The sequence below is a fragment of the Musca autumnalis genome, unplaced genomic scaffold (genome assembly GCF_047663935.1).
Source record: "Musca autumnalis isolate F117 unplaced genomic scaffold, ASM4766393v1 scaffold_5, whole genome shotgun sequence".
In the NCBI taxonomy this organism is placed as follows: domain Eukaryota; kingdom Metazoa; phylum Arthropoda; class Insecta; order Diptera; family Muscidae; genus Musca; species Musca autumnalis.
The window spans coordinates 178,325,215-178,348,542 of record NW_027412088.1 but is presented as its reverse complement, the minus strand read 5'-3'; the positions used below and the strand labels follow the sequence as shown (position 1 = coordinate 178,348,542).

At 39.8% G+C, this 23,328-nt stretch overlaps 1 protein-coding gene across 3 annotated transcripts in view; it reads right to left on the bottom strand.

Moving 5' to 3' along the window:
• Magi (membrane associated guanylate kinase, WW and PDZ domain containing protein magi) overlaps positions 1-23,328 on the bottom strand; it is a 136,653-nt gene that overhangs the window by 90,232 nt on the left and 23,093 nt on the right. For all 3 annotated transcript variants that reach the window (XM_073955964.1, XM_073955963.1, XM_073955966.1), the window contains exon 2: positions 6,770-8,311. In XM_073955964.1, coding sequence (XP_073812065.1) covers positions 6,770-7,964 — 1,195 coding nt within the window. In that variant the 5' untranslated portion in view covers positions 7,965-8,311. The remainder of the gene's footprint in view (positions 1-6,769; positions 8,312-23,328) is intronic.

Here is a 23,328-nt window from a genome sequence, read left to right as displayed (position 1 = left end):
AGACTCTAATGATTATTTCGTCAACACCCTCAAATACAGAGCCGATTTGATCAAACACTCATTGAGGATTCTATCCTCGAACACTGAGAATTCGATTATCAGGCAATTAGGATTCTTTCCTCAGATACTGAGGATTCCATCCAAGGAGTCGGTGTGAGGTATACAGCCCAATTATGAATTTCAATTCCCCGTGAGTTTTCTCACTTATTCTTTTAATTTGAAACGTCAGAAAGGCAAAACCCAAGTGGCGCTGACGTTAATAATCGCCCTGATAGTGTCTAAAGAAGACTTTAAGTTGCTAAATAAATTTTATAAACTTATTTGTTATTAGAATTTCGGCTTTGCCCATTTTAAACTGAGCTGCCTTATATTTGTATACCCTCCACCATAGGATGGGGGTATATTAAGTTTGTCACTACGTTTGTAACTACTCGAAACAATCATTGTAGACCCCACAAAGTATATATATTCTTGATCAGCGTGCAATTCTACATCGATATATCCATGTCCGTCCGTCTGTCCGTCTGTCCGTCTGTCCGTCTGTGGAAATCACTCTAGCGTCCGAACGGATTGACGTAGGTTGATGAAATTTTGGGAAAATATGTTATATTTACGTAGGACTTTTGGTATTGAAAGCGGGCTATGTAGGTCCACGCTTTCGTATAGCCCCCATACAAAATGACGCGTGACGCGTCGTCGTTTTAAGGAATTTTTAAGATATTTGGCCCATTTTACCACCGAATTGGTTGTAATTTGGTACTTTGTGTCTTCAGAGGCCAAAAAATATTCCTACCAAAGTTGGGTTATATAGGGCCACGTTTTGGTATAGCCCCCATATAAGGCCCCATATAAAGTACGCGTCATTTTAATATATTTTGAATGTATTAGACCCATTTGACCACAGAATTGGTTCTAATTTGGTATTTTGGGTCTTCAGAGGCCAGAAAACATTCCTACCAAAGTTGGGTTATATAGGTCCACGTTTTGGTATAGCCCCCACATAAGGCCCCTTTTAAAAGTACGCGTCATTCTAATATATTTTGAATGTATTAGACCTATTTGACCAAAGAATCGGTTGTAACTTTGTATTTTGTGTTTCCAGAGGCTAAGAAACATTTCTAACATAAAATGTTTATATAGGTCCACGTGTTGATATAGCCCCCATAATACAATATCTCCCGATTTTCGATATTTTGAATGTTTTAGCCTCATTATCACACCGACATGGCTGAAATTTGGTATTAAGTCTTCTTTAGGCGTATAAAACTTTCCCCCAGAAATTTGTAGGTATAGGTCCACGCCCCCATAGAACGGTACCTTCCGAATTTCGGTATTTTGAAGGTTGTGGCCACATTAATCCACCGATACGGCTGAAATTTGTGGTGGAGGGTATAAAAAGTTCGGTCCGACCGAACTTAACGCTTTTCTTACTTGTTTTCCATTCAAAATTGAAATTTAGGTCATTCGCATGCAATCGATACAATTTACATAGGTATGCAAATGTGTGAATTAGACATTCAAATTATTTAAATTTGAGGCATTGTAAACACAGACCCCCTACCTCAAATAACATTGGAAAATGTATTAACTTGTGCAATTGACACCTTTCTGACATTGTTTCCGATTGGATTTCAGTTTTGGTTTTATTTGTCGTAGTTATCAAGAACATCGCCACACTTTCCTAAGGTAGGGGGTAATGTTTTGTCATTGTACCGATATTTAAATGTGTGCCTGCATAATTTGGCCGGTAAAGAATATTACTATCGACTCCCTTAGGTCAACATATGACATTTAAATCTGTCACGTGTTCATAGGGGGCAGCCTGTTATGAAAGTGTCTATTAACATTTGTTCGTTATAAGTTCGGTTACATTTATGTTAGCTTACGAACAATATGGGAATTATTTCAAATGAATCTGGAAGCGAAAAGAAGTGAATAGAGCCTGTTTTTCTACCTGCTAAAATCCATACCTTCCCCTTTCTATTCAATCTTATGTGAGACAATATAAGAAGTGAATGAGAATTTGTTTCCCTTAAACAAGGTCAAGACTTTAATTTTTTATTACAACGATAAAAAACGATTAAGAACATGTTTTCTACCTGTCAAACCCCATTTGTTCCCTTCTCATAATGTGGGCTACTCTGTTCAAACTTATGTCAAATTAGTTATGGGGTGAATGAGAATTATCTCCTTTACACAAAGTTATGGCTTTAAAATCTTTTAATTTTTGCCTACAACTTGAAGATAAAATAAGTTCTCCTTATTTTCTAATGCATCTAAAAGATTCATTCCTCTTCAAGCACAATGTTCCATTATCATTTATGCTAGTAGTCCACCATTCTAACTTCCTACAAACATTTATTGCTACCCCTTATTCGCAAATACATCCTCTTTAAATATCCATAAAAAAGTAGTCATTGAATAAAGTGCACTTTTACTTTTTATCTGCCTGCATCCAAAGCACTTTCTCCTGTTTCGTATAGCCCGCAAACAAAAACCAGTGAATAAAATGGGGCCAAATGTTGCCAACCCAATCCTATTATGCACCAGGAATAATTGTAAAGTCTTTGATGATACAAAAGAGACACCACTCCATAGCAGCCCCCCTCCCTCTAATGTAGTGGCATTTAATATTTATGAATTTTATGGTGTGACAGAATGGACGACTTTGTGCGTGCCAGGATGGCTGTGGTGGTTGGTGGCTAGCTGTGTGTGGCGGGGTGGAAACGTGGCCAGTTTGAAGTGACCACTTTTCCTTCAAACATTTAATAGTTTATTTTTCATAAATAGTCAAGTGATGAAACACTTAGACGAACCTGCCGATAAGCAATGGGGGAAGGAGAGGCTGATGGATTTAATGCTTGTAAATGGGGACATAATGATGCGGATTTAAGGGATGATGAACGACAAATTGATGCCATTAAACGTTTAACAAAATGTTGGGAGACAACTATTTATTTACAGTGTGTAAAGACAGAATTTCTCAGTCTCTGAAAAAAAGCTCAATTTTCATTTTTTTTTTTTTGAGAATAGAATGCTCAGTGCCCTAGTATCCTTGTAAGGAATCTTCAGGGTCTGAGAAAAGAATCTTCAGTGTCTGATGATGGAATTATCAGTCTTTGAGAATAGAATTCTCAATGATTGAGTAAAGAATCCTTAGGGTCTGAGTAAAGAATCGTCAGGGTGTGAAGAAAGAATCTTCAGTGTTTGAGAATAGAATCCTCAGTGTCTGTTTGAGTATAGAATTTTCAATGAGTTTTCGATAAAATCTTTACTGTTTTTGAGGATTGAATTGTCAGTGTGTGCAAAAAGAATCCTCAGTATCTGAGGAAAAAATTTTTAGTATCGTAGGATGGAATCCTCAGTATCTGAGGAAAGAATCCTAATTGCCTGATAATCGAATTCTCAGTGTTCGAGGATAGAATTCTCAATGAGTGTTTGATCAAATCGGCTCTGTATTTGAGGGTGTTGACGAAATAATCCTTAGAGTCTGAGGATAGAATCCTCAGTGTCTGAGGATAGAATCATCAGTGTCTGAGGGTAGAATCCTCAGTGTCTGAGGATAGAATCCTCAGTGTCTGGGGATAGAATCCTCAGTGTCAGAGGATAGAATCCTCAGTGTCTGAGGAAAAAATCCTCAGTGTCGGAGGAAAAAATTCTCAGTGTCTGAGGAAAAAATCCTCAGTGACTAAGGATAGAATCCTCAGTGTCTGAGAATAGTACTGATTCCTGAGTGTCCGAGGATGGAATCCTCAGTGTCTGAGAAAATATCCTCAGTGTCTGAGGAAAAAATCCTCAGAGTCTGAGGAAAGAATCATCAGTATCTGAGGAAAGAATCCTCAGTGTCTAAGGATAGAATCCTCAGTGCCTGTGGATAGAATCCTCCGTATCTGAGGAAAAAATCCTCCGTATCTGAGGAAAAAATCCTCAGTGTCTGAGGATAGAATCCCCAGTATCTGAGGATAGTTTCCTCAGTGTATGAGTATAGTTTCCTCAGTGTCTGAGGATAGTTTCCTCAGTGTCTTAGGATAGAATCCTCAGTGTCTGAGGATAGAATCCTCAGTGCGTGAGGGTAGAATTCTCAGTGCCTGAGGGTAGAATTCTCAGTGTCTGAGGAAAGAATCCTCAGTGTCTAAGGAAAGAATCCTCAGTGTATGAGGAAAGAATCCTCAGTGTCTGAGGAAAGAATCCTCAGTGTCTGAGGAAAGAATCCTCAGTGTCTGAGGAAAGAATCCTCAGTGTCTGAGGAAAGAATCCTCAGTGTCTGAGGATAGAATCCTCAGTGTCTGAGGATAGAATCCTCTGTATCTGAGGATAGTTTCCTCTGTGCCTGAGGATAGTTTCCTCAGTGTCTGAGGATAGTTTCCTCAGTGTCTGAGGATAGTTTCCTCAGTGTCTGAGCATAGAATCCTCAGTGTCTGAGGGTAGAATCCTCAGTGTCGGAGGATAGAATCCTCAGTGTCTGACGATAGAATCCTGAGTGTCTGAGGAAAAAATTCCCAGGGTCTGAGGATAGAATCCTCAGTGTCTTAGGATAGAATTCTCAGTGTCTGAGGATAGAATCCTCAGTGTCGGAGGAAAAAATTCTCAGAGTCTGAGGAAAAAATCCTCAGTGAATAAGGATAGAATCCTCAGTGTCTGAGAATAGTACTGATTCCTGAGTGTCCGAGGATGGAATCCTCAGTGTCTGAGAAAATATCCTCAGTGTCTGGGGAAAAATCCTCAGTGTCTGAGAAAATATCCTCAGTGTCTGAGGAAAAATCCTCAGTGTCTGAGGATAGAATCCTCAGTGTCTGGGGATAGAATCCTCAGTGTCTGTGGATAGAATCCTCAGTGTCTGTGGATAGAATCCTCAGTGTCTGAGGATAGAATAATCAGTGTCTGAGGATAGAATCCTCAGTGTCCGAGGATAGAATCCTCAGTGTCTGAGGAAAAAATCCTCAGTGTCCGAGGATAGAATCCTCAGTGTCTGAGGAAAAAATCCTCAGTGTCTGAGGAAAAAATCCTCAGTGTCTGAGGATAGAATCCTCAGTGTCTGAGGGTAGAATCCTCAGTATCTGAGGATAGTTTCCTCAGTGTTTGAGGATAGTTTCCTCTGTGTCTGAGGAAAGTTTCCTCAGTGTCTGAGGATAAAATCCTCAGTGTCTGAGGGAAGAATCCTCAGTGTCTGAGTATAGATTTCTCAGTGTCTAAGTACTAAGTTCCCTCAGTGTTTGAGGATAGAATCCTCAGTGTCTGAAGAAAAAATCCTCAGTGTCTGAGAATAGTTTCCTCAGTGTCTGAGGATAGAAACCTCAGTATCTGAGGATAGAATCCTCAGTGTCTGAGGATAGAATCCTCAGTGTCTGAGGATAGAATCCTCAGTGTCTAAGGACAGAAACCTCAGTGTCTGAGGAAAGAATCCCCAGTGTCCTGGGAATGAATCCTCAGTGTCTGAGGAGAGAATCCTCAGTGTCTGAGGACAGCTTCCTCAGTGACTGAGGATAGAATACTCAGTGTCTGAGGATAGATTCCTCTGTGACTGAGGGTAGATTCCCCAGTGTCTGAGGATAGTTTCCTCATTGTCTGAGGATAGAATCTTCAGCGTCTGAGGAAAGATTCCTCAGTGTCTCATGATAGAATCATCTGTGTCTGAGGTCAGATTCTTCAGTAACTTTGGCTAGATTCCTCTGTGTCTGAGGATAGAATCCTCAGTGTTTGTGGATTGAATCATCAGTGTCTGAGGATCGAATACTTAGGGTCTGAATCATCAGTGTTTGCATATTGAATCTTAGATTTCTGAGAATATAATCCTCAGTGTCAGTTGAGTGACGATGGAGTCCACAGTGTTGGAGTATTGAATTCTCAATGTCTGAGGATGGAATCCTCAGCTTCTAAGGAAAAATTCCTCATTGTCTAAGGAACCCTCAGTATTTAAGGATAGAATCATCAGTGTTTGAGGAAAGAATCCTCAGTAGCTGATGAAATATTCCTCGAGTCCTGAAGAAAGCCTCTTCACTGTCTGCAGAAAGAACCCTCAGTGTCTGTGGAAAGAAACCTCAGTGTATGAAGAAGGAATCCTCAGTGTCTGTTGATAGAATGAATCCACAGTGCCTAAGAAAAATTTCAGTGTTTAATGATAAAATCCTCTTGATCTGAAGATAAAATCCTGAGGCTTTGAGTATAAAAATCCTCCGTATCTGAGAATAGAATCTTCGGTGTTTGAAGATAAAATCCTCAGGGGTTGAGTTAAGACTCCTCACTGTCTAAGGAAAAGGTCCTTACTGTCTGAGGAAGGAACCTTAAGTGTCTGAGAAAGCAATCCTCAAGCTCAGAGGATAGATCTGAATATAATATCTTCGATTATGTGGATATAATTCTCGGTTTCTGATGATAAATTCCTCAATGTCTGAGGAAAGAATCCTCAGTATCTGAGGATAGAATTCTCTCTGTTTAAGAAAAGAATCCAGAGTGTCTGCAGATAGAATTCTCAGAGTATGAGGTTAAAATCTTCAGGTTTCTGAGAATATAATCCTCGGTTTCTGGGAATGGAATCTTCTGTGTCTGAGTCTAGTCACAGTGTCTGAAGAAATCATACTTATGGTGTTAGGATAGAGGATTCTATTATTCTATTGTATATTAAGATATTATTTTGTTTGTTCTTAAATATAATTTTCTTCTTGAATGTCCCACTTTGCAAACTCCATGTTCGACTTCTTTTTATGACCAATTTCAACAAAACTTCCTAATAAATAAATCAAATAATAATTATTTACGCAAAATAACTTACCTTTGCTTCCTTTCAAAATGCTGTTGAGATTATGTTGACTATTTGAGCTGTTGCTGTTGATATTCCCAATTCCATTAGCCATTGTTGATGTTGGTGGTGGCTGCTGGCTGTTAGAATTGTGATTATGTTGATGCGGATGATGATGTTGCAGATGAGGCTGGTGGGGATGGTGCTGTTGTTGTTGCTGATATTGATTATTGTTATTGGCATTCATTAGAGACGATGGTGAAGATTGACTATTAGCGCCACCAGGAGCACCACCACAACCACCACCAACATTGGTAACATCCTCTCGGGAAGCATGTAATTGTTGTTGTTGCTGTTTCTTGGCAAAAGCGGAAGTAAGGACCGGACCACTAAGTAAACTATTAGATGATGAAGAGGAAGAAATTGTTGCATCCGTTTTGCCCATAGCATTCATAACAACCGGAGATGATGACGATGACGTCGTCGTTGGTGTTGTTGCCGAATGATGGCTGCTGTTACCTACTGGTGGCTTATTTGTTAAGGTTGGTAGAGGAGGTTGGAGATTCGAATTACCGTTGTTATAATTTGAATTGTTGGCCATGTTGTTGTTGTTGCTGCTGTGGCCACCATTGGCCACTGTGGCCGTTTCTAAATTTGAATTTCCGTTAAATGTTGCTAAACTCGTTGCTGATGTTGGATGACTGTTATACGACGGTTGCTGGTGCATATGCTGCTGCGGCTGCTGATGAGAATAGCTCACGGCAGGAGGCGGTTGATAATAGTTATTATGCTCCGACTGCTGCTGTTGTTGTTGCTGCTGTTTTTGCTGTGGATGTTTTTGCACAGTTGTGTAGAAATCTTCTGGAGGTTGAGAATTCGTCACTGCTGGGGAAGCTGATGATGGCGGTGTTGATGTTGTGGCATTCATATTGTTACCTGCAAAAGTTCCAGATATTGCATTCATCATATTGTTGGTTTGGTATTGTTGTTGTTGCTGTTGTTGTGTCTGTAGTAATGTGTTGGTATGCCTAGCTGTTGCTGACCCTACAGGAGTTATTACGGCTGGCGAGGTTTCAAACTGATTACTATGATTATTTTGTTGTATTGCTGTCTTGCTAACATCGATGTTGCTGTTCGTGTTGTTGTTGTTGTTGCCTGCTATTGCTGCATTTACCGTTGCTGCTGTTGCATTGAGTGGAGAATTTCTTACAGCCAATGTTGAAGACATTTTTGCCAGTTTGTAATTCTACAGATGTCATTACGGCAATGACAATGTATTACAGGCACGCAGCATTGCGGGGAAAATGTGGTGAGGTGGAGAGTGTGAGGAATACATCGCCACTATTCTCAGGAATTCTTGGAATGTATATTTTTGTTCGTTTTTTTTCTGCTTTCCTTGACTTTTCTTTCACTGGAACTGCAAGGCAAGACACAAAGCATGCATGGAATGTCTTTTGGAAACAAGTGAAACGGGGTTTATGACTGATGTCGTGTTTTACAAATGTTGTACATGTTGTTGTTTTGCAGTTGTTATTTTGTTAAAAGATACATACTATTCACCTTTGCATTTCCGTTCTGAAAGAAAACAGAAAGGAAAATTAAATTATTTAAAAACAAAAAACATCGGTATTTTGGAAAGAAAAGTCAAACGAAATATAGAAATTTCAAGTATTTTTAAACATCTTCGTAGATGACCTGATATTTCATCTCCTTGAGAAGGTGGGATAACTGTCATCATTAGAAAATCCAGTCCTAAGCAGCATAACGTGAGTTGCTTCTAAACGCACCACACATCTTCACCCAATTTTTGATGCTAAAGCACGCATCGCAAATTTTTTTTTTTTTTTTTTTTTTTGAACGTGTTACACATCAACCTCGACTTTAAAGGCTATGTACGAGCAGGAAAATTCCAGTGACACGAAAAGCGGCCATGCACGAGTAGCATTACTAAAAATTTAAATTTAAACTCCAGGCACGAGGAAGCACGTTGAGTCACGCGTGACACGAAGTTAAACGTGGCACGGAAACAATGTCAGTAAGAGCAGTAATGCTAAAAATATAATACACACGCTTGAAATAGAATATTGAGGTAGTACGGCGAGTCAAGCGTGACACGAAGCACGATACGACACGTCTTCTACTAAGGTAAGAATAAAATGCTACTTAGAGTTCAGTTATATAAGTCTAAGCTGGGACGACACAATATATTTTTTCTACATAGGAGGAAACACACGCTTGAAATAGAATATTGAGGTTTTACGACGAGTCATGCGTGACACGAATCACGATACGACGCGTTTCCTACTAAGGTAAAAATAAAATACATAGAGTTCAGTTATATAAGTCTGAGCAGGCACGACACAATATATTTTTTCTAAATACGAGGAAACACACGCTTGAAATTAAATATTAAGGTAGTACGACGAGTCAAGCGAGACACGAAGCACGACACCACGCGTTTCCTACTAAGGTAAGAATAAAATACTTAGAGGTCAGTTATATAAGTCTAAGCAGGTACGACACAATATGTGTTTCTTCATACGAGGAAAGAAACAATAGTGCTCCATAAACGAGCAAGCACGTTCAATCACGAGTAGCCAAGCTAAAAATTTAACAAACCCTCTTTAAATATGAGTTGTACGACGAGTCACGCGTGACACGAAGCACTATGCGACGCATTTCAAACTCTTAACGAGTACAAAATGCCTATAGTTCGGTGAAATAATTCTGAGCTGGCACGTCACAATACAATTTTAATAACTGCGGGGAAAGACTCAATAGTTTTTAAGCCGTGTCCCGCACTGCATGTCAAGCTGACAACTCCAGTCACATTTAAATAATGTAGGGAGGGTCTATTTTAAATACCGAACGGTTTTTCTATGGGAAGACCCTCTAGTTTTCGTCAAGAAGTAATTTTTGGATCTGTCCTCAAAACTGTTATCAAAGCTGAGGATTTAGCCCTTAACAGCTTAACTAAGGCTAATAATGCAATTGTCGTGTAACACAACCTCGTCACAAACAGGCACGTCGATTAACTTATAATTACGCATGATACGAAACATAGTGTTTAATATGAGCCACGCGTGACACGAAACTCTGCCTTTGCAACGAGCAGCCATTTTGAAGATGTAATACGCAGGCTTTTAATAGATAATTGGAGTAGTACGACGAGTCACGCATGACACGAGGCGCTATACGACGTATTTTAAACTTTAGATAGATACAAAATGCTGAAAGTTAGGTCACAGCATGTTTTTTGTACCTGTGAGGAACGAAACAATAGGTTTTGAAGTCGTGTCCCGCGTGACTCTTAACACTGCCCTACACATTGCCAACTCCAGTCATATTTAAAAAATTTAAAACGGGACTATGACAACATTTAATAGCTTAGAAAACGTTCTGGTCTTCTATAGGAATATTTCTGACCTTCTTTAAGAAGATCTTCTGGTCTTCAGGTCTGGTCTTCACTCAGTGTCTGAGGATAAAGTAATCTGTGTCTGAATAAAGAATTTTCAGTGACTGTCTGAGGGAAATAAACCTCAGTGTCTGAGGAAAAAATCTTCAGTGCCTGAAATAGAATTCTTCCTCAATGTTACAGGATGGAATCTCCAGTACTTATGGTCTTTTTTCGGAAGTCTTTTTGGGCGTCTATGAGTAGACGTTCTGATATTCTTTGAGTATACTTTTTGGACTTCTATTTTGACTTCTATGATAGGATTTTCATGTCTATTTTGAGTTCTATGAAAACGTGACACGAACCACTGCCTGACACAATGCCAACACCGGTGATATTTAAAGAATTTAACACGGAAATGTGATAACTTTTAATAGCTAAGAAGACGTTCTGGTCTTCTATAGGAACATTTCTGGCCTTCTTTAAGAAGATCTTCTGGTCTTCCTTAATCCTGTGATCTTTTCAGAAGACCTCACTCAGTGTCTATGGATAAAGTCATCTGCATCTGAGTAAAGAATCTTCAGTGACTGTCTGAGGGAAATAAACCTCAGTGTCTGAGACAAAAAATCTTCAGTGCCTGAAATAGAATTCTTCCTCAATGTCAGAGGAAGGAATCTCCAGTACTTATGGTCTTTTTTCGGAAGTCCTTCTGGTCGTCTATGAGTAGAAACACTGCCAACTCCAATCATGTTTAAAGAATTAATCGCGGGACTATGATAACTTTAAATAGCTAAGAAGACGTTCTGGTCTTCTATAGGAAAATTTCTGGTCTATTTTAAGAAGATCTTCTGGTCTTCTTTAATCCTGTGCTATTTTATGAAGACCTCACTCAGTGTCTAAGGATAAAGTCATCAGTACATGAGTAAAGAATCTTCAGTGACTGTCTGGAGGAAATAAACCTCATAGTCTGAGAAAAAAATCTTCAGTGTCAGAAATAGAATCCTTCCTCAATTTCATAGGATGGAATCCCCAGTACTTATGGTATTTTTTGGGAAGTCTTTCTGGTCGTCTATGAGTAGACGTTCTGATATTCTTTGACTTCTATCTTGACTTCTATGAGAGGATTTTCAGTCTATTTTGAGTTCTATACAAACGTGACACGAACCACTGCCTGACAAATTTTCAACTCCGGTCATATTTAAAAAAATTAACGCGGGACTATGATAACTTTTAATAACTAAGAAGACATTCTGGTCTTCTATAGGAACATTTCTGGCCTTCTTTAAGAAGATCTCCTGGTCTTCTTTAATCCTGTGATCTTTTAAGAAGACGTCACTCAGTGTCTAAGGATAAAGTCATCAGTACATGAGTAAAGAATCTTCAGTGACTGTCTGGAGGAAATAAACCTCAGAGTCTGAGAAAAAATCTTCAGTGTCAGAAATAGAATCCTTCCTCAATTTCATAGGATGGAATCCCCAGTACTTATGGTATTTTTTGGGAAGTCTTTCTGGTCGTCTATGAGTAGACGTTCTGATATTCTTTGAGTACACTTTTTGGACTTCTATGAGAGGATTTTTTGTCTATTTTGAGTTCTATGAAAACGTGACACGAACCACTGCACGACACTTTGCCAACTCCGGTCTTATTTAAAAAAATTTAACGCGGGACTATGATAACTTTTAATAGCTAAGAAGACATTCTGGTCTTCTATAGGAACATTTCTGAGGACTTCTCTCTTGATTTCTATTAGAGGATTTTCTGATCTTATTTGAAACAAATATTTTGAGTTCTATGAAAACGTGATACGAACCACTGCCTGACACACTGCCCACACCGGTCATGTTTAAAGAATTTAACGAGGGACTATGATAACTTTTAATAGCTAAGAAGACATTCTGGTCTTCTATAGGAAAATGTCTGGTCTTTTTTTAGAAGATCTTCTGGTCTTCTTTAATCCTGTGATCTTTTAAGAAGACCTCACTCAGTGTCTAAGTGAGTAAAGAATCTTCAGTGACTGTCTGAGGGAAATAAACCTCAGTGTCTGAGGAAAAAATCTTCAGTGCCTGAAATAGAATTCTTCCTCAATGTCAGAGGATGGAATCTCCAGTACTTATGGTATTTTTTCGGAAGTCCTTCTGGTCATCTATGAGTAGACGTTCTGATATTCTTTGAGTATACTTTTTGGACTTCTATCTTAACTTCTATGAGAGGATTTTCATGTCTATTTTGAGTTCTATGAAAACGTGACACGAACCACTGCCTCACACATTGTCAACTCCAGTCATGTTTAATGCCAACTCCAGAATTTAATGCGCAACTATGATAACTTTAAATAGCTAGGAAGACGTTCTGGTCTTCTGTAGGAACATCTCTGTCATTTGATCTTTTAAGAAGACCTCACTCAGTGTCTGAGGATAAAGTCATCTGTGTCTCAGTAAAGAATCTTCACTGATTGTCTAAGGGAAATAAACCTCAGTGTCTTAGGGAAAAATCTTCAGTGTCTGAAATAGAATCATTCCTCAATGTCAAAGGATGGAGTCCCCAGTACTTATGGAAGTCCTTCTGGTCGTCTATGAGTAGACGTTCTGATATTCTTTGAGTAAACTTTTTGGACTTCTATGAGAGGATTTTCTTGAGTTCTATGAAAACGTGACACGAACCACTGCCTGACACATTGCCAGTCATGTTTAAAGAATTTAACGCGGGACTATAACTTTAAATGGCTAAGAAGACGTTCTGGCCTTCTATTGGAACATTTCTGGCCTTCTTTAAGAAGATCTTCTGGTCTTCTTTAAACCTGTGATCTTTTAAGAAAACCTCACTCAGTGTCTGAGGATAAAGTCATCTGTTTCTGAGTATAGAATCTTCAGTGACTGTCTGAGGGAAATAAACCTCTGTGTCTGAGGAAAAAATCTTCACTGTCTGAAATAGAATCCTTCCTCAATGTCGGACTGCTAACTCCAGTCAGAGAATTTAACGCGGGACTATGATAACTTTAAATAGCTAAGAAGACGTTCTGGTCTTCTATAGGAACATTTCTGATCTTCCTTTAGAAGATTTTCTGTCCTTCATTAATCCTGCGATCCTCTTTGAGAATACCTTCTGGATTTCTATGAAAAAATCTTTTAGTCTTCTGTGCGAAAACCTTCTACTCTTCTATGAGAAAACCTTCTGGTCTTCCTTAATCCTGTGATCTTTTAAGAAGACTTCACTCAGTGTCTGAGATTAAAGTCTTCTGCATCTGAGTAAAGAATCTTCAGTGACTGTCTGAGGGAAATAAACCTCAGTGTCTGAGAAAAAAAATCTTCAATGTCTGAAATAGAATCCTTCCTCAATTTAGGACTGCTAACTCCAGTCATATTTAGAGAATTTAACGCGGAACTATGATAACTTTTAACAGCTAATAAGACGTTCTGGTCTTCTATAGGAACATTTCTGGTCTTCTTTAGGAATGTCTTCTGGTCCTCTTTAATCCTGTGATCTTCTTTGAAAATACCTTCTGGACTTCTATGAAAAAATCTGCCAGTGTTCTATGCGAGCACCTTATAATCTTCTGTGAGAAAATCTTCTGGTCCTCTGTAAGAAGACCTTTAGATCTTCTGCAAGACGAACATCTGACCTTCTTGCTTTAAAACCTAATATTCTTCAGATCTACTTTCTGGACATCTATGATAAGGCTCTACTTCAATAAGAGAACCTTTTGGTTTTCTAATAGAGAGATCTTCGCCTCTTCTATAGGATGATGATGTGGTCTCCTTTGAAAAGATTTTTTATGATAATACCTTCTGGACATTATTAAAGAGACATTCTGGACTTCATTGAGGAGACATTCTGTAGAAAATCTTCAAGTGTACTGTGGAAAGACTTTCAGGTCTTCTGTGAGAAGATCTTCTATAAGAAGACCTTCTGGTCTTGTGTAACGTTGTGATATTTTATGTAAGAATTTCCGGTTTTCTGTAGGAAGACATTCTGGACTACTGGGGGAAGACTTTCAGGTCCTTTTTGAAAACACCTTCTGGACACTTTTTAGATGACCTTCCAATCTGGTTTTCTATGAAAAGAACTTATAGTCTCCTATGAGAGGACACTCTAATCTTCTGTTAGAAGGGTTTCTGCCTTCTCTGAGAAAACCTTTCAGTCTTCAATAGAATCCTCTGCCTCTGAGGACAGAATCTTCAGTGTCTGAAGAGAGAATCCTTAGTGTCTGAGGACAGAATCTTCAGTGTCTGGAGAGAGAATCCTTAGTGTCTGGGGAAATAATACTCAGTATCTGAGGAAATAATTTTCAGTATCTGTGATGATTCTAGAAATTGAATCGTCAGTATCTGAGGAAGGCATTCTCAGTGACTGAGGAAAGAGTCCTCCAGTTCCGAAGGTAGAATCCTAAGATGTCAAGTAAAAATTGCCAAGTGTGTGACCACCGAATCCGCAGTGCTTCAGGAAAGAACCCTCAGTGTTTGGAGATAGAATCCACGATGTATGAGGATAGAATTTTCAGTGTCTGAGGATAGAATCCTCAGTGTCTGTGGATAAAATACTCAGTGTTTGCGGATAGAATCCTCGGGGTCACTCCATCCTCAGACCCCGAGGATTCTGAGGACTCAGTATGTTGGGATAGAAACCTTAGCGTCTGAGTATATAATTCTCATTGTCTGATTAAAGAGCCTCAGGGTCTGAGAATAGAATTATCAGTGTCTGGGGATAGAATCCTCGGGGCCTGAGGATAGAGCCCTCAGTATCTGGGGATAGAAACCTCAGCGTCTGAGCATATAGAATAGAATATAATCCTCAGTGTCTGAGGTTAAAATCCTCAGCATCGGAGGATAGAAACCTCAGTGTCTGAGGATAGAATCGTCAGTATCTAAAGAAAGAATCCTCAGTATCTGGGGATGGAATTCTCAGTTTCTCACAATAGAATTTTCAGTGTCTGAGGAAAGAATCCACAGTGTCTGAGGAAAGAACCCTCAGTGTCTGAGGAAAGAATCCTCAGTCCCTGAGGGAAGAATCCTCAGTGTCTGAGGGAAGAATCCTCAGTGTCTGAGGAAAGAATCCTCAGTGTCTGAGGAAAGAATCCTCAGTGTCTGAGGAAAGAATCCTCAGTGTCTGAGGAAAGAATCCTCAGTGTCTGAGGAAAGAATCCTCAGTGTCTGAGCATATAATTCTCATTGTCTGATTAAAGAAGCCTCAGGGTCTGAGAATAGAATCCACAGTGTCTGAGGATAGAAAACTCAGTGTTTGAAGAAAGAAACCTCAGTATCTGGGGATAGAATTCTCTGTTTCTCAGAATAGAATTTTCAGTCTCTGAGGGAAGAATCCTCAGTGTCTGAGGAAAGAATCCTCAGTGTCTGTGGATAGATTCCTCAGTGTCTGAGGATAGAATCCTCAGTGTCTGGGGATAGAAACCTCAGCGTCTGAGCATATAATTCTCATTGTCTGATTAAAGAAGCCTCAGGGTCTGAGAATAGAATCCACAGTGTCTGAAGATAGAAACCTCAGTGTCTGAAGAAAGAATCCTCAGTGTCTGGGGATAAAATTCTCAGTTTCTGAAGACAAAATACCCCGTATCTGAGTAAAAAATTTGCAGTGACCGTCTGGGGAAATAATCCTAGGTATCAGATAAAAATTTCTTCAGTGTCTGAAATAAAATCGTCAGTGTAAGGGATAAAATCCTCAGTATCAGAGGATGGAATTCTCAATACTTAAAGATAAAATCCTAAATGACTTAGGGTAGAATCGTCAATGTCTTACTAAAAAATCTGCAGTGACTGAGTATAGGATCCTCATTCTGGATTCCAAAAATAAGACTTTGTGGTCTCCCTTGAGAAGATTAGAGAGACCTTCTTGTTGCCTCTATAAGAAGATTTTCTGATTTATGTGACAAGGCCTTCAATTCTTCTTTGTAAGACCTTCTGGTCTTCTATGAGAAATCCTCAGAGTTTCTTTAATATAATGTTGGTCAACAAGAGGACCTTTTTACCTTCTATTAGAAGACATTATTGTATTTTGTGAAATACTGCTCTCGTTGAGAAGATCTTCTGGACTTTTGCGAAAAGACATTTTGGTCTCATGTAAGGATTTCTGGTCTTCTAAAAAGAAGATCTTTTAGACTTCGCAGAATCTGAGACAAATGCCCTCATATTCTAATACAAGTTTCCTCAGATTATGAGGCAACTATCATATGATTCTGAAGCAAAAGTCCTCAGGTATCTGATACCCATAGATTATGTGGTAACTAGGCAGATTATGTGGTCTGAGGCAACTGCCTTCTGATTCTCAAGGGATTGCCCTCAGATTCTGAGGCAAATAACTTCAGATGTTGAGGCAACTATCCTTAGAGGTAACTACCCTCTGAGTCTGAGGCAACTGTCCTCAGATTATGAGGCAAATACCCTCAGATGTTGAAGCAACTATCCTCAGACTTGGATACAGCCACCCTCAATGTTAAAGCAACTATTCTCAGATTTTAAGACAACTGTCCTCAGATTTGGAGGCAACAATCCTCAGATTGTGAGGCATCTTTCCTAAGATTCTGAAGCAACAGCCCTCAGGTTCAGAGGTAACTACCATCAGAGTCTGAGGCAACTGTATTCAGATTCTCAAGCAACGGTCCTTGATTCTGAGGCAAATATCTCAGATGCTGAGGCAACTATCCTCAGACTCTGAGACAGCCAGCCTCAATTTTAAGGCAACTATCCTCAAGTTTGGAGTCAACAGTCCAAAGAATCTGAGGCAACTATCCTCAGATTCTAATGGAACTGTCCTCAGATTTTGATACTAGTATCCTCGGATTCTGATGCAACTATCCTTACATTCTGAATCAACTTCTCCCAGATTCTCAGACAATTAACCTCAAATTCAGAAGCAACTGTCCTCAGATTCCTCAGAGTTATTTGTCTTGAGATTCGGAGGCATCTGTGCTCAGATTTTAAACCATCTTTCCTTAGATTCTGAGGGAACGTTTCTAGATTCTGAGGAAACCTTTTTAGATTCTGAGGGACCTATCTCCAGATTCTGTGCCAACAGCCCAGATTTTAAGACAACTGACCTCAGATTTGGAGGCAACAATCATCAGATTGTGAGGTAACTATCCTAATATTCTGAAGCAACAGTCCTTAGGTTCAGAAGTAACTACCCTCATTTTATGTGCTAACTACCCTCAGAGTCAGAGGCAAATGTATTCAGATTCTCAAGCAACGGTCCTTAAGTTCTGAGGCAAATATCTCAGATACTGAGGCAACTATACTCAGACCTGGAGACAGCCAGCCTCAATGTTAAGGCAACTATCCTCAAATTTTTAGAGGCAACAATCATCAGATTGTGAGGTAACTATCCTAAGATTCTGAAGCAACAGTCCTTAGGTTCAAAGGTAACTACCCACAGATTATGTGGTAACTACCCTCAGAGTCTGAGGCAACTGTATTCAGATTCTCAAGCAACGCTCCTTAGATTCTGAGGCAAATATCTCAGATGCTGAAGCAACTATCCTCAGAGAGTGTGAGACAGTCACCCTCAATGTAAAGGCAACTATCCTCAAATTTGGAGGCAACAGTCCTCAGATTGTATGGCAACTATCCTCAGATTCTAATGCAACTATCCTCAGATTTTGATACTAGTATCCTCGGATTCTGAGGCAACTATCCTTAGATTCTAAAGCAACTTCCCCCAGATTCTCAGACAATTAACCACAGATTCACAAGCAACTGTCCTCAGATTCATCAGAGTTATTTGTCTTTAGATTCTAAGCCATCTGTCCTCAGATTCTGAACCATCTTTCCTTAGATTCTGGGGAAACCTTTTTCAGATTCTCAGAAACCCTTTTCAGATTCTGAGAAACCCTTTTCAAATTCTGAGGGACCTACCTCCAGATTCTGTGCCAACAGCGTTATTTGTCTTGAGATTCGGAGGCATTTGTGCTCAGATTTTGAACCATCTTTCCTTAGATTCTGAGGAAACCTTTCTCAGGTTCTGAGGAAACCTTTTTAGATTCTGAGGGACCTATCTCCAGATTCTGTACCAACAGACCAGGTTTTAAGAAAACTGACCTCAGATTTGGAGGCAACTATCCTAAGATTCTGAAGCAACAGTCCTTAGGTTCAGAGGTAACTACCAACAGATTATGTGGTAACTACCCTCAGAGTCTGAGGCAACGGCATTCAGATTCTCAAGCAACGGTCCTTAGATTCTGAGGCAAATATCTCAGATGCTGAAGCAACTATCCTCAGAGAGTGTGAGACAGTCACCCTCAATGTAAAGGCAACTATCCTCAAATTTGGAGGCAACAGTCCTCAGATTGTATGGCAACTATCCTCAGATTCTAATGCAACTATCCTCAGATTTTGATACTAGTATCCTCGGATTCTGAGGCAACTATCCTTAGATTCTAAAGCAACTTCCCCCAGATTCTCAGACAATTAACCACAGATTCACAAGCAACTGTCCTCAGATTCATCAGAGTTATTTGTCTTTAGATTCTAAGCCATCTGTCCTCAGATTCTGAACCATCTTTCCTTAGATTCTGGGGAAACCTTTTTCAGATTCTCAGAAACCCTTTTCAGATTCTGAGAAACCCTTTTCAAATTCTGAGGGACCTACCTCCAGATTCTGTGCCAACAGCACCCAAATCTTGACGCAACTATCCTGAGATTTAGAAGCAACTGTCCTCATATTCTGAGGCTCCTATTCCCAGATTTTGAGACAACTATCCTCAGATTTTAAGGCACCAGTCCTCTAATTCGGAGACATCTTCTATGAGAAGACATTCCGGTATTCCTATAAAAAAACTTCTTTGAAAAGGCCTTCTGGTCTTCTTTAAGACGAACGTCTGACCTTCGGGTCTTTCAAAGAAAAACCTTCGGGACTTTTGTAAGGAGATCCTTCAGTCTTTCATGTGGAGACATTGTGTTTTCCTAATAAATAATTTTTGTGAAATCGGCATACTGTAGCCCTTAAGAAGAACAATTCTAGATACTTACATCCTCCGCAGAAGAAAATAAGATGCATACTTTTACCTCAACTCATGGAGCAGCAGAACACATAAACCCACTTAAAGATGATAAATGGGGCCATTATTTAAAATACAAATAATTAAAAATAAATGACAACAACAAGAAAAACAAAAAAAAAACACATGTGGCACGTGGTATGTGTCACCGATTAACACATGTCTGTCTGTCTGTCTGCCTGTCTGCTCACTTAGCATAAAATGCCGTTGCTTACAAAACAAAAAGGTGGCTTCTGAAATTCCAGGATTTTTTCATTCTGTGTTATGATATTAGAGAGGAGCCATGTGTGCGTGTGTGTGCTTGTATCTGTTCGAGTGTTCCTCTCCTACTCCCCAAAGTGCATTTTAAAACAAACAGACAAACCATAAAAGACGGGTCGGGTCATCGAACAGAAAGTGAAACACATGTTTTATTTATTTATGCAGCCCAAGAGGAGCTGATGCTGGTGGCATAGCCAGCAGCCGACTTACACTCAAAAGCTGGCTGGCGGTGGCGATAGAGTCGGCAGATGATGAAAATGATGGTGGCTGATGTCGGTACGGGGGAGACTATTTTGTTTTTCATCCATTCCCAGTGCAGAAATGTTGTTGCTGTTGTTTATAAAAAAAGACGATGGGTATTTATGAAAGTTGAGATTTGTTTATGGAAGGAAAATGAGGTCTTCTTGGCAGCTATGGCGCGGCTGCAACCAAAGACAGCCACACAATTACGTCTTTTTTACTATTGGTCGTAAACGTCAAATAATATGAGATGGCGATAGTTTTTGTTGTTATTTTCTTTTGTGAATGAAATGCAAAAAAGCGACAACCTAAATACCAACAATGCGAATTTTATTAACATCTATGCAAATATTTGATCACCCATCTGCAGCTCCATACGGCAGGGAGATAAGACATTTTGCAAATAATGGAGATTTGTGAGGGAATGAGGCAATACAAAGAGATAATAGATATTCTGAGGTTGGTTTATAGGAAAAATGGGTTTAGTAGATGGACACAAGGAGTTTCTAAAGGTCCTCAGGACCTTAGTGCGATTCTGTAACTCATTTTACCATTACCGACAAAAATCGGTAAAATAAATTGGTTAAAATTACGGTAATTGACGAATTCAGATCCTATCCTCAGACTCTGAGGCTCATGTTCTTAGATTATGAAACACCTATCCTCACATACGGAGGCAACTATCCTCATTCTACGTTCACTAACCTCTGATTGTGACACAGATTTTGAGGCAACTCTCCTGAGATTCTGAGACAATTATCCTTGGATTCTATATTCATACTCTAAGGCTTCTGTTCTTAGAATCTGAGGCACCTATCATCAGATTCGGAGACATCTGCCCTCATTTTAAGGCCACTATCCTCAGATTCTGAGGACAACTGTCCTCAGATTATAAGGCAACTATCCTCAGATTCTGAGGCGAGTATCCTTAGATTCTGAGGCGACTATCCTCAGATTCTGATGTAACTATCCTCATATTATGAGGCAAGTGTCCTCAGATTCTAAGGCAACTATCCTCAGATTCTGTGGAAACTTTCCTCAGATTCAGACTTAACTATTATGAGATTTCCGTGGAAACTATCCTCTCAGATTCTGAGGCAACTGTCCTCAAATTGTGTGGCAATTAGCCTCTGATTCTAAGACAACTGTTCTCAGATTCTGAGGCAACTGTCCTCAGATTCTGCGGAAACTTTCCTTAACTTTTGACTTAACTGTTATCAGATGCTGAGGCAACTTTCCTCAGATTGTCAGGTAACTGTCCTCAGATTCGGTGGCAACTATCCTCATATTCTGAGTCAACTATCCTCAGATTCTGAAGCAACAATCCTCAGATTCTGAGGCAACTATCTTCAGATTGTAAGACAACTATCCTCAGATTTTGATGTGACTACCCTCAGATTCTGAGGCAACTATCTTCAGATTGTAAGACAACTATCCTCGGATTCTGCGGCATCTATCCTCAGATTCTGTGGAAACTTTCCTCAGATTCAGACTTAACTGTTATGAGATTCCGAGGAAACTATCCTCAGATTCTGAGGCAACTATCTTCAGATTTTGAGATAACTATCCTCAGATTTGTATGTGACTATCCTCAGATTCTGAGGCAATTGTCTTCAGATTCTGAGACAACTGTCCTCGGATTCTGAGGCAACTATCCCAGATTGCGAGGCAATTATCCTCAGATTCTAAGACAACTGTTCTCAAATTTGCAGGCAACAGTCCTCAGATTGCGAGGCAACAATCCTCAGATACTAAGACAACTATCCTCAGATTGTGAGGCAACTAGTCGCAGATTCTGAGGCAACTACCCTCAGATTCTGAGACAACTATCCTCAGATTCTGAGGCATCTATCCTCAGATTCTGTGGAAACTTTCCTCAGATGCAGAATTAACCGTTTGAGAATCCGAGGAAACTAACCTCTCAGATTCTGAGGCAACTGTCCTCAAATTCTGAGGCAACTATCCTCAGATTGTGAGGCAACTAGTTTCAGGTTCTGAGGCAACTACCCTCAGATTCTGAAGCAACTATCCTCAGATTTTGATGTGGCTATCCTCAGATTCTGAGGCAACTATCCTCAGATTGTAATGCAACTAGTCTCAGGTTCTTAGGCAACTATCAGTTTCTGTGGCAACTATTCTCAGATTTGGAGGCAACTGCCCTCAGATTCTGCGGAAACTTTCCTTAACTTTTGACTTAACTGTTATCAGATGCTGAGGCAACTTTCCTCAGATTGTCAGGTAACTGTCCTCAGATTCGGTGGCAACTATCCTCATATTCTGAGTCGACTATCCTCAGATTCTGAAGCAACAATCCTCAGATTCTGAGGCAACTATCTTCAGATTGTAAGACAACTATCCTCAGATTTTGATGTGACTATCCTCAGATTCTGAGGCAACTGTCCTCAGATTCTGAGACAACTATCCTCGGATTCTGAGGCATCTATCCTCAGATTCTGTGGAAACTTTCCTCAGATTCAGGCTTAATTGTTATGAGATTCCGAGGAAACTATCCTCAGATTCTGAGGCAACTATCTTCAGATTTTGAGATAACTATCCTCAGATTTGTATGTGACTATCCTCAGATTCTGAGGCAACTGTCCTCAGATTCTGAGACAACTGTCCTCGGATTCTGAGGCAACTATCCCAGATTGCGAGGCAATTATCCTCAGATTCTAAGACAACTGTTCTCAAATTTGCAGGCAACAGTCCTCAGATTGCGAGGCAACAATCCTCAGATACTAAGACAACTATCCTCAGATTGTGAGGCAACTAGTCGCAGATTCTGAGGCAACTACCCTCAGATTCTGAGACAACTATCCTCAGATTCTGAGGCATCTATCCTCAGATTCTGTGGAAACTTTCCTCAGATTCAGAATTAACTGTTTGAGATTCCGAGGAAACTAACCTCTCAGATTCTGAGGCAACTGTCCTCAAATTCTGAGGCAACTATCCTCAGATTGTGAGGCAACTAGTTTCAGGTTCTGAGGCAACTATCAGTTTCTGTGGCAACTATTCTCAGATTTGGAGGCAACTATCCTCAGATTTTGAGGTGACTATCCTCAGATCTGAGGATGTTCTAAGACAACTGTTCTCAGATTCTGAGGACAACTATCCTCAGATAGTGAGGAAATTATCCTCTGATTCCAAGTCGACTGTCCTCAGATTGTGAGGCAACTATCCTCAGATTCTGAGACGACTATCCTCAGATTCTGAGGCAACTGTCCTCAGCTTTTGAGGCAACTATCCTCAGATTCTGAGGCAACTATCCTCAGATTGTAATGCAACTAGTCTCAGGTTCTTAGGCAACTATCAGTTTCTGTGGCAACTATTCTCAGATTTGGAGGCAACTATCCTCAGATCTTGAGGTGACTATCCTCAGATCTGAGAATGTTCTAAGACAACTGTTCTCAGATTCTGAGGACAACTATCGTCAGATAGTGAGGAAATTATCCTCTGATTCCAAGTCGACTGTCCTCAGATTGGGAGGCAACTATCCTCAGATTCTGAGACGACTATCCTCAGATTCTGAGGCAACTGTCCTCAGCTTTTGAGGCAACTATCCTCAGATTCTGAGGCAACTATCCTCAGATTATAAGGCAACTATCATCAGACTGTGAGGGAACTATCCTCAGATTCTGAGGCGACTATCCTCAGATTCTTAGGCATCAGATTCTGAAACAACTATACTCTCAGATT